Source organism: Littorina saxatilis, linkage group LG12 (genome assembly GCF_037325665.1).
Source record: "Littorina saxatilis isolate snail1 linkage group LG12, US_GU_Lsax_2.0, whole genome shotgun sequence".
Taxonomy (NCBI): Eukaryota; Metazoa; Mollusca; class Gastropoda; order Littorinimorpha; family Littorinidae; genus Littorina; species Littorina saxatilis.
In genome coordinates, this window is record NC_090256.1 from 1168622 (window position 1) to 1180332 (window position 11711).

The following is an 11711-nucleotide window of genomic DNA, read 5'->3' on the forward strand; positions in this document are numbered from 1 at the left end:
ATGGGGTGTTGTTTTGACAATGGACTCCACTACTACTACTAGCCAGATTTATGGGGTGTTGTTTTGACAATGGACTCCACTACTACTACTAGCCAGATTTATGGGGTGTTGTTTTGACAATGGACTCCACTACTACTACTAGCCAGATTTATGGGGTGTTGTTTTGACAATGGACTCCACTACTACTACTAGCCAGATTTATGGGGTGTTGTTTTGACAATGGACTCCACTACTACTACTAGCCAGATTTATGGGGTGTTGTTTTGACAATGGACTCCACTACTACTACTAGCCAGATTTATGGGGTGTTGTTTTGACAATGGACTCCACTACTACTACTAGCCAGATTTATGGGGTGTTGTTTTGACAATGGACTCCACTACTACTACTAGCCAGATTTATGGGGTGTTGTTTTGACAATGGACTCCACTACTACTACTAGCCAGATTTATGGGGTGTTGTTTTGACAATGGACTCCACTACTACTACTAGCCAGATTTATGGGGTGTTGTTTTGACAATGGACTCCACTACTACTACTAGCCAGATTTATGGGGTGTTGTTTTGACAATGGACTCCACTACTACTACTAGCCAGATTTATGGGGTGTTGTTTTGACAATGGACTCCACTACTACTACTAGCCAGATTTATGGGGTGTTGTTTTGACAATGGACTCTACTACTACTACTAGCCAGCTTTATGGGGTGTTGTTTTGACAATGGACTCTACTACTACTACTAGCCAGCTTTATGGGGTGTTGTTTTGACAATGGACTCTACTACTACTACTAGCCAGCTCTCTGTGTTTTCAATTTGTTTCCAATTTGTTTCCAATTTGGAAAACAGGCATAATTGTTTGGAAATTCTAAGGAAAAACAACTGTGGGAACTCATGTTTAAAATTAAAAAGAACCAGTCAAAATTAAAAAGAACTCTGGATTCAAAACCAAGCAAGGACTGATGATTAAAAATAAACAGCAGTTGCAGATTGAAAACTGAATTTATGATTATTGTTTAGTAAAAAGGGGTGACAACTTGCATTTGTCAGAAAATGATATAACCAGTTGGTGGTTGTGGGGGTAGTTGGGGTGTATACACATTGCGTACATGTCAGATCAGTTGTTTACTGCTCCTTGGTTTAAAGCCACACTCCTTCCCATGTAAACACTCCTTCCCATGTAAACATCTGAGATCCGACCAGGCTTTTACCTGGGATAAGACCATCCCTCCACTTGGTCACATACCAACACTCAACATGGGATAAGAGCATCCCTCCACTTGGTCACATACCAACACTCAACATGGGATAAGAGCATCCCTCCACTTGGTCACATACCAACACTCAACATGGGATAAGAGCATCCCTCCACTTGGTCACATACCAACACTCAACATGGGATAAGAGCATCCCTCCACTTGGTCACATACCAACACTCAACATGGGATAAGACCATCCCTCCACTTGGTCACATACCAACACTCAACATGGGATAAGAGCATCCCTCCACTTGGTCACATACCAACACTCAACATGGGATAAGAGCATCCCTCCACTTGGTCACATACCAACACTCAACATGGGATAAGACCATCCCTCCACTTGGTCACATACCAACACTCAACACGAGAGAAGAGCATCCCTCCACTTGGTCACATACCAACACTCAACACGAGAGAAGAGCATCCCTCCACTTGGTCACATACCAACACTCAACATGGGATAAGAGCATCCCTCCACTTGGTCACATACCAACACTCAACATGGGATAAGAGCATCCCTCCACTTGGTCACATACCAACACTCAACATGGGATAAGAGCATCCCTCCACTTGGTCACATACCAACACTCAACATGGGATAAGACCATCCCTCCACTTGGTCACATACCAACACTCAACATGGGATAAGACCATCCCTCCACTTGGTCACATACCAACACTCAACATGGGATAAGAGCATCCCTCCACTTGGTCACATACCAACACTCAACACGAGAGAAGAGCATCCCTCCACTTGGTCACATACCAACACTCAACACGAGAGAAGAGCATCCCTCCACTTGGTCACATACCAACACTCAACACGAGAGAAGAGCATCCCTCCACTTGGTCACATACCAACACTCAACATGGGATAAGAGCATCCCTCCACTTGGTCACATACCAACACTCAACATGGGATAAGAGCATCCCTCCACTTGGTCACATACCAACACTCAACATGGGATAAGAGCATCCCTCCACTTGGTCACATACCAACACTCAACATGGGATAAGAGCATCCCTCCACTTGGTCACATACCAACACTCAACATGGGATAAGAGCATCCCTCCACTTGGTCACATACCAACACTCAACATGGGATAAGAGCATCCCTCCACTTGGTCACATACCAACACTCAACATGGGATAAGACCATCCCTCCACTTGGTCACATACCAACACTCAACATGGGATAAGAGCATCCCTCCACTTGGTCACATACCAACACTCAACATGGGATAAGACCATCCCTCCACTTGGTCACATACCAACACTCAACATGGGATAAGACCATCCCTCCACTTGGTCACATACCAACACTCAACATGGGATAAGACCATCCCTCCACTTGGTCACATACCAACACTCAACATGGGATAAGACCATCCCTCCACTTGGTCACATACCAACACTCAACATGGGATAAGACCATCCCTCCACTTGGTCACATACCAACACTCAACATGGGATAAGACCATCCCTCCACTTGGTCACATACCAACACTCAACATGGGATAAGACCATCCCTCCACTTGGTCACATACCAACACTCAACATGGGATAAGACCATCCCTCCACTTGGTCACATACCAACACTCAACATGGGATAAGACCATCCCTCCACTTGGTCACATACCAACACTCAACATGGGATAAGACCATCCCTCCACTTGGTCACATACCAACACTCAACATGGGATAAGAGCATCCCTCCACTTGGTCACATACCAACACTCAACATGGGATAAGACCATCCCTCCACTTGGTCACATACCCACAATCAACACCCTGACTGCTTGCTGTGGCCAGTGGAAATTTGTTGATGAATTAATGTCTTAAGAAGCCACTGGTGGCATTTATGAAATTGATTCATCAAAATATTCTCACTGTCCATGGAGACCACCCAGGCAGTTCATTTTGGGTATGGTACCAAGTGGAGGGATGGTCTTATCCCATGTAAAAGCCTGGCATACTCTGAGATGTTAGCCCCGGGTCAAACTGTTCAAACGGGAAGGAATGTGCCTTTTAACAGAGGTTGAATCAGTCATCCATTGGTACTGTGCGAGCCATAAGCTCATATATTGTTTACTGCTACTTGCATCAGGGAATCTGTTCACAACAAAGAATTAGAGGTGGTTGGGGCATTTTCTGTAGCAGGAAGATGCTTTAGTGCAACATTTTCTTCAACCAAACTACCAAAACTTGTATCTCTATACAGTATACTCTGCCTAAACTTACACATGTTTATTACTCTTCACTACAAGTCCTAGTGTCTTGGCAAAGGGTTAGGATTTTTCATACCATCAACATGCTTTAGCGCAACATACTTCCATTACTAATTATTTGGCATATAATGGCACAGTGTAGTTTACTGACAAGTTTCTTGGTGAGAAGTGTTACTCGGGTCTTTTGTCACACACAGGCTTTGGAAGTCATAGCTCAGTTATGCTTGGGTCTGTCTGGTTCATTCTGTCTGTTTCTTTTTTTCACATTGGCAGAAAAAAGTTGTGTTGAGGCTGACAGTCCCTTTCTGTTGGGCTGTTTTAACTTGTGTTCACTGTGGGTATCTGTCAGTAAGGGCTAGTGGCCGCTCAAGGTTTGGATGGGGGCTAGAGGTCACAACATTGAGGCTGACAGTCCCTTTCTGTTGGGCTGTTTTAACTTGTGTTCATTGTGGGTATCTGTCAGTAAGGGCTAGTGGCCGCTCAAGGTTTGGATGGGGGCTGGAGGTCAGAACATTGAGGCTGACAGTCCCTTTCTGTTGGGCTGTTTTAACTTGTGTTCATTGTGGGTATCTGTCAGTAAGGGCTAGTGGCCGCTCAAGGTTTGGATGGGGGCTGGAGGTCAGAACATTGAGGCTGACAGTCCCTTTCTGTTGGGCTGTTTTAACTTGTGTTCATTGTGGGTATCTGTCAGTAAGGGCTAGTGGCCGCTCAAGGTTTGGATGGGGGCTGGAGGTCAGAACATTGAGGCTGACAGTCCCTTTCTGTTGGGCTGTTTTAACTTGTGTTCATTGTGGGTATCTGTCAGTAAGGGCTAGTGGCCGCTCAAGGTTTGGATGGGGGCTGGAGGTCAGAACATTGAGGCTGACAGTCCCTTTCTGTTGGGCTGTTTTAACTTGTGTTCATTGTGGGTATCTGTCAGTAAGGGCTAGTGGCCGCTCAAGGTTTGGATGGGGGCTGGAGGTCAGAACATTGAGGCTGACAGTCCCTTTCTGTTGGGCTGTTTTAACTTGTGTTCATTGTGGGTATCTGTCAGTAAGGGCTAGTGGCCGCTCAAGGTTTGGATGGGGGCTGGAGGTCAGAACATTGAGCGCTGGGATGGATCCTATTCTTTGCCTTTTAGATACAGGACTATCTTTTATTGCTGGCAATGGAGACAAGCATGGCTGACTCATGACTGCAGCCGTTCTCATTTCATTCCGTACTAACTCCTTTATACCGACTCCTTCCTCTTATGTGCATTTCTAATCTTCACGTCACGTCACTAAAGTGACAAGGCCACCCACCCTAGTTGCATGAGTTAGGTGTAGAGAAGGTGGGTCAGACTTTGTCCTGAGACTAATGATGCATGACCAAGGTTGGTAATGTCAATGCCGACCCTGCATGCATCAGTAGCGTAACACAGTACAGTAGGTAGTTGTGAAAAAGAGCTCAAAGTCCCCGAGGAGAGAGAGAGGGAAAAGGGCAGAGCAGGAGGCTTGACTTGACGGATCCTTGCAGTTTCTGGCACCACCATCACCCCAGGGGGCAACACCAGCCGCAGAGACGTCGCCGTGCGGACCGCGGGGAGGGAGTGAGCGCCACGCAGCAGCAGAGAGCTTACTCATCCCACCCATCTCTGTCCGGCCAGCGAGTTGCTCACAACAATCTCTTGCCGTCGTCTCGTCTCTTTGGCCCCTCGCTGGACAGTTTCTTCTTTTTTCCTCCCAGCTCGGCGGGGTAAAGCTCTCGCTCCTTTTTTTCCTCCCCCATTCTGTGTGTTTTACTCTATTTATTAGTCTTACTGCCCTCACACGCATGCCCCATGCTTCTCTGTATTGGGATTTTGTTGCCTTGGTTGTGTTGGCTTAGCTTCCTGCACCTAGCTAGCTGGTATTTGCTGTATTGTTTCTAGCCACCTGTTTGCACTGCTAAACACGAGACAGAGAAGAACCATAACGCTCAGATCCAGGGTCTACCAGCACAGAGCACTAAGGCCCTCCCTGCCTCCCTCCTAACATACATACACAAACAGCGCACACACTCCCATGCATACGCACGCACGCACACACACACACACACACACACACACACACACACACACACACACACACACACACACACACACACACACACACACACACACACACAGATTTGGATAGCTTCCATTCCCTGCTTACAGTCTGAATATTTTTTTTTTATAGTGATAGCTTCTTTCTTTGGCTTGGATTTCCTTTTCATTTGCTGTAGTTTCACAGTGTTTATTTTGCTCAGTGTTTATGGAGGTCTATGATAGTTTCACAGTGTTTATTTTGCTCAGTGTTTATGGAGGTCTATGATAGTTTCACAGTGTTTATTTTGCTCAGTGTTTATGGAGGTCTATGATAGTTTCACAGTGTTTATTTTGCTCAGTGTTTATGGAGGTCTATGATAGTTTCACAGTGTTTATTTTGCTCAGTGTTTATGGAGGTCTATGATAGTTTCACAGTGTTTATTTTGCTCAGTGTTTATGGAGGTCTATGATAGTTTCACAGTGTTTATTTTGCTCAGTGTTTATGGAGGTCTATGATAGTTTCACAGTGTTTATTTTGCTCAGTGTTTATGGAGGTCTATGATAGTTTGTAGGGTGGACTCGGTTCATGGCAAGCCACAGTATTGTAACGCTAGCATCAGTGTATCGTCAATAAAGTTTCTGATTACACTCTAGCTGATGTATCCTAGAGTCAGGGGTGTCACTGTGATTTATTTTCTTCTGCAGATGTGTTGAAATGGTCGTACATGTTTTGGCAATATTTGAACATTTGAGGCGTTTCTAGGCGACAACTTTTCTCATCTGTGAAAAAAGTTCAGCAATCTTCCAAAATGGTGGCAAATTTGTTGAGGATTTGAAATAAGTTCCAGCATTTTGCCGTCTACCCACGACATCCCTGAGTGTTGGAAAAGGTCCTTTTTGTTTGATTTTTTGTTGCACGTATTTTGTTTACCTCTTTTTCCCTCGTCCCACCACAACCACCACCATTATCCCTTTCTTTTATTGGGAAGTTAGCTATAAAGGCAGGTCGTGTTTAGCTGTAGTGTAATGATGGATTGTTTTGAGGGTTGGCTATAAAGGCAGGTCGTGTTTAGCTGTAGTGTAATGATGGATTGTTTTGAGGGTTGGCTATAAAGGCAGGTCGTGTTTAGCTGTAGTGTAATGATGGATTGTTTTGAGGGTTGAGGGTTAGCTTTCATTCTGCAGGGATTTGTTTTTCACTCTTTGTTGGTATAGCAGAAAAATTGTGTGTGTGAACAGTAATCATCTTTTTGTGCTCTTCAGTTCACTGGATGTGGTAGTACATGTATTTGAGTCACCAGCTTATCTTCCTTAATTAGATTTTCAGATTTATTCACAGTTTTTTTGGTTTTTTTAAATTTCTTTATGTGTTGTGTGATTTTTGCTGTTTCTGTACAGTTTTCATTTAAACACCAGGAACCACTTAAAATGTAGCAGAAACTTTCCTTCTGTAAGTTGATGACTGGAAATTGGTACTGTAGCCTTACAAAAACAAAATGTATAAGGTGGCATTTCCTAAAAAAATAAATTAAAAAAATATGTATAAATAGAGAATACTAACTTGTTGCTTTTTCAAATAGTGAACAGCTCGCTTTCGCTCGCAGTACAATATTTTAAAAAAAAAACTTGTGTAAATCTGGTACGACACAGCAAGCCATGTACTGTAGTATTCTGTTTATCCTACATACTGTACTTACGTGTATTTTGCTGAAAATGTCCTGCATTCGAGGCAGCTAAATTGAAGACGCTTGTTTTGGAACCTCGATCTCTTCTAAAGCCTCGTGCAATCTATTACGTCAAAGCAAAAAAAATGTCACTCTGAAAGTGTGGCGTGACGTGTTAGTTCTAAAGAATCATCGAGGGTAATTAGCGAGCGCAATTTGTGTTTCTATAATGACGTTTATCTCGGTGACTTTGGCATCATAAGCAGTGGAAAAACAGGTCCCTGCCAGACTTGCTTGACATGACCTCATTTACATGATATACACACGTGTGATTTGAACGATTATTATCTCACGGGTGTCTCTCTCACGATAAGGTGGCATATCCTAACTACAGTTTAACAGGCAGCATGATCTGCTATTGCCCTATTGTTGTCTTTTGTTACTAATACATGTACCCCTCCTTCTTTCACTCTTTTCACCTTTTTCTATGTTGAGTGTGCTTTTAAGGCCTGAGAGTAATGGGTTATCCAGTGCATTGATTAGCTTGGGTTCTTTGTCTGCTTTGTAGCATTGTCAAAAGTAGAATAACTAATGTATAAGCCTTATAATTCAAAATTAAGTTAAGAGAGTAGCTACCCTAAGTAGCTGCTCTTTTGGATGCCAGAACCTTGTTTAGAGTATAATCTGTACAGTAATTGTGTACAGTGGATTTACCCCCTTTTAAGACCCCCCTTTTAAGACTCCCTCCTTGTTAAGACCTGATTTTGTGAGATTGTTTGAGGTCTTAAAAGGGGGGTTCCACTGTAGCTTACATGTACTTGTTTCCTGGTGTTTAGTCATATATACCCATGTTCTCAGTAACACCAACTTCCAACTCTGTTTAATGCACCCCTCCATACTGGGCATGACTCAAACAAATAAAAGGGAAGGGTTTAACCCCGTGTTGTTCCCAGACTTGGAGCACAATAGGTCAGTTTTATCTGGATTGAAAATATGCACAAGTCCAAATGTTCTGGCTCCAAAAACAATGTTCTGCCAGAAGACCTACCGGTACATGTCAAAAGTATCAAATGGTCAACAGGCGAGGGGTCAGAACAATATTGTATACCCATGTTAACAGTAACTCCTGCTTCTAACTCTTCTTTGTGCATCTCTCCATACTGGGCAGTTGACTGACCAACAAGAGGGAAGAGTTACCCAAAAAGACTGTAATTGTCTCCCTGTCTTTGTCTCTCTTCTGCGTGCAGCTTTATGTCAGTTGTAGCCAAGTGTCCACCACACCCTTGCTAAGTGTCGGCCTGTTGTCTTTCAGGTTTTCTCAGTTCTCCAGCACTAGCTTCGGGGGACCAACAGGGGGAGGTAACTTCCGCTCTACGTCCACCTCCACCAAATACGTCAACGGCAAGAAAGTCATCACCAAGAAGTATGTATTTGGCAGTCTTTTTCTCGTGTATATGTGTGTGTGTGTGTATCTCTCTCTCTCTCTCTCTCTCTCTCTCTCTCTCTCTCTCTCTCTCTCTCTCTCTCTCTCTCTCTCTCTCTCTCTTTCTCTCTCTTTCTCTGTGCCCCTCAAAATGCAGTTTATTTGTCTGTCTCGGTGTATGTCTGCCTACCAACATAAACTGAGACATGTCTTTCTGACTGCCTGTTATCTGATGAAGTTACTTGTCTTCTGAGTGTGTATGTGTGCGTGCATGCGTGTTTGTTTTGTTTGTGTATGTGTGTGCGCGTGCGTTTGTGTATGTGTGAGATACACACTGTAGCAGGCTTGCAGTGTGGAGGGGGCTATGTAGATGTGTGTTGTGTTGGCTTGTGTGTCTGTGTCTGTGCTGGTGTACATGTACAGCTCTTGTATATGCATGGCATCTGGCCACATGTTAATGACTGTTTGTGCTTGCTTTGACAGAGTTGTGGAGAACGGACAAGAGACGGTGCTGGTGGAGGAGGATGGTGTTCTCAAGTCTCGCTGCATCAACGGTGTACAGCAAGCTGTAGACGGCGGCTCCAAACCCAGCATCCGGGCTTAGCTCCCCTCCCCTAACCCTCTGCCCCCCATTGTCCCAGCCTGGCCAACACCCTACTGCCGCACCCATTACACAGTTACCTTCCTCACATCAACACACACTCCATGTCAAGTTTCTACAGTGCGCTATAACTATAGAGCCTTCGAATTTCTCTGCTGCTGTCCAGCTGATGTACAAATACATGTAACTACAGAGGCCACAGACTAGCGCTTTCTGCCCTGTGAGCTTTAAGTGATACAGCACCTATTTTATTTGTCTGAATCTGAAATGAACACTGTGGGTGATTCTCTGTAATGGATCTAGCCGCTGGCTTACTTTCTACATGCGTGTCCATGTGGAAGATTCCAGCCCATTCTGTCACTTGAACTAACTGAAACAGGCAACCAGTTATATGAGGATACCAAGTGCAAAATCATTGAGTTTTGCAAACAGAACCAAACGACAGTCATGTGTGGATACCAAGTGCAAAATCATTGAGTTTTGCAAACAGAACCAACCGACAGTCATTGCTTCAGCTCTTTCTTTGGGGTCCCGAAGGGAACATTTGACCTGGTTTTCTGTTGGAACACTTGACCTGGTTTTCTGTTGGAACACTTGACCTGGTTTTCTGTTGGAACACTTGACCTGGTTTTCTGTTGGAACACTTGACCTGGTTTTCTGTTGGAACACTTGACCTGGTTTTCTGTTGGAACACTTGACCTGGTTTTCTGTTGGAACACTAACTGTCCTACCCTGTGTTTTGTCGCCAGCTTTCTGCAGACCTTTTGCAAACCTAGGCTTCTGCTTTCTCTGGTCAGTGTCATCAAAACAGGGAGGGGGGGGGGGGGAGAATATGTGTTGAGGTGTCTGCAACTTGGTGAAGTTCTGCAGCTGCTGAGTGAGTTTTGTAGGGATGATCTCTGTTGCCTGCAGTTGACTGGTGCAAGGGATGATCTGTGTTGCCTGCAGTTGACTGGTGCAAGGGTGTACAACTGGAAATGAGAAAAATTGGATGACAGTTTCACGTTGCTCTACTTTTGATATTATGATAAGGAGGAAATATTTTAATCATTCTGTTTGCCCAGCCGCTAAACAAAGAACTCTTGGTCTATTTGGAGAATTAAAAGAATTGACGCCACCAGTTTGTGCTTTGTTCTGTTTTCATTGTAGAGTAGAGGTCACTTAGGCCTCTTTCTTCACTCTGACATGTTTGTTCTTTGTGATTCAGTCTGCAGGAAAGCTTTGATGCATAGAGTGCAGACCAAAACATAGTACAACTGTCAACATGCTTTGTGACACAAAGTACCAACAGAGAGCAACGCTTGACGAAAGCTGTGCCATGACAACAGTTACACAATTGTGCCGGTCTGTTTTCTGGTAGTTAAGTTAGTACGTACCCATCTTCAAGTCATTTTTAGTCAAGGTAGATTTTTACGTTGGGGGGACAGAACACACACAGTTACATGCGCGCATGTGTATACACACAGACACAGTACATGCTGATCTTGATCAATTCAAAACACCAGACAAATGAACAGAGAATACATGTTGATGTTGATATTCTGAAAACACCAGACAAATGAACAGAGAATACATGTTGATGTTGATATTCTAAAAACACCAGACAAATGAACAGAGAATACATGTTGATGTTGATATTCTGAAAACACCAGACAAATGAACAAAGAAGCATTGCTGCTCCCTTCTCTTAGTTTCTTGTCAGTCTTGCTGTTGATTGGTGTGGCTGAATCTAATTCTAAGGCAGTCCGCGTGGTCACCCATGGCCAACATAAGTTTTTATTTTGTGTGTGCTACGGTACGCTTGATCTTTTTTTCAGTATTCAACTTAACGCTCTCATTGTCAGAAATGATTTGACAAAGGAGATAACTTCATCATCTTCAGTGTCGCTTGTCATCATGCTGTCGCTTGTCATCATGCAATCTTTTTTTCTTTCTTTCCCTCTCTTTTTCTTGATTGTTTTGTTCCTTGATATTTGTTGGAAAAAAGCAGCTGAAGTGCTATAGACGGTATTATTATAAATCACTGCAGTTGTACCGACCAACGTGCCAGGTTTTAGCTGGCATTGCAATGTCTCACTCTCTTCTGTGACTGTATTGTGTTTGTTTCTTTTTCTCTGGTATATTTGACATCACTAATCCTTTGGCAAACAGGAAGCCATAAGAGGTCAGTTTGCCAGAAACTTTTTTTTTCTTTCTTTTTTTTCTCTTCAGTTTTCTGCTATTGTAGCTATGGTGTATATGTTTTTGTAAATATGAAAGTGGAAAATACAGATTTCTTATAAAAAAAAACCCCCGCTGTAGCCATATCAGCTTTGGTTAACTACAACCAGAATCACTCATCGTCACACGACAGTACTGCGAGAAGCTTTTGATGTGTATAAAAATAAAGTTGAATCAAGTTGGTATTGTACATTTCTGTTGTAGATCTATATTGTATGTCCATTTTGGAGAAGAAACTGTCATTGTCCAGGGGAGAGTGATGAAATAAAAACAAGTGATTTTACAA

At 43.4% G+C, this 11711-nt stretch overlaps 1 protein-coding gene across 7 annotated transcripts in view; it reads left to right on the forward strand.

Annotated features, from left to right (window-relative positions):
• The window catches only part of LOC138981020 (dnaJ homolog subfamily B member 6-like), a 39964-nt gene extending 28253 nt beyond the window's left edge, over nucleotides 1–11711 (forward strand). For 5 of the 7 annotated variants that reach the window (XM_070353811.1, XM_070353816.1, XM_070353812.1 and 2 more), the window contains 3 exons: nucleotides 4986–5204; nucleotides 8494–8604; nucleotides 9088–11711. In XM_070353811.1, the coding sequence (XP_070209912.1) occupies nucleotides 4986–5204; nucleotides 8494–8604; nucleotides 9088–9208 (451 nt within the window). In that variant the 3' untranslated portion in view covers nucleotides 9209–11711. The remainder of the gene's footprint in view (nucleotides 1–4985; nucleotides 5205–8493; nucleotides 8605–9087) is intronic. The other 2 variants (XM_070353817.1, XM_070353818.1) reach the window with 1 other exon arrangement.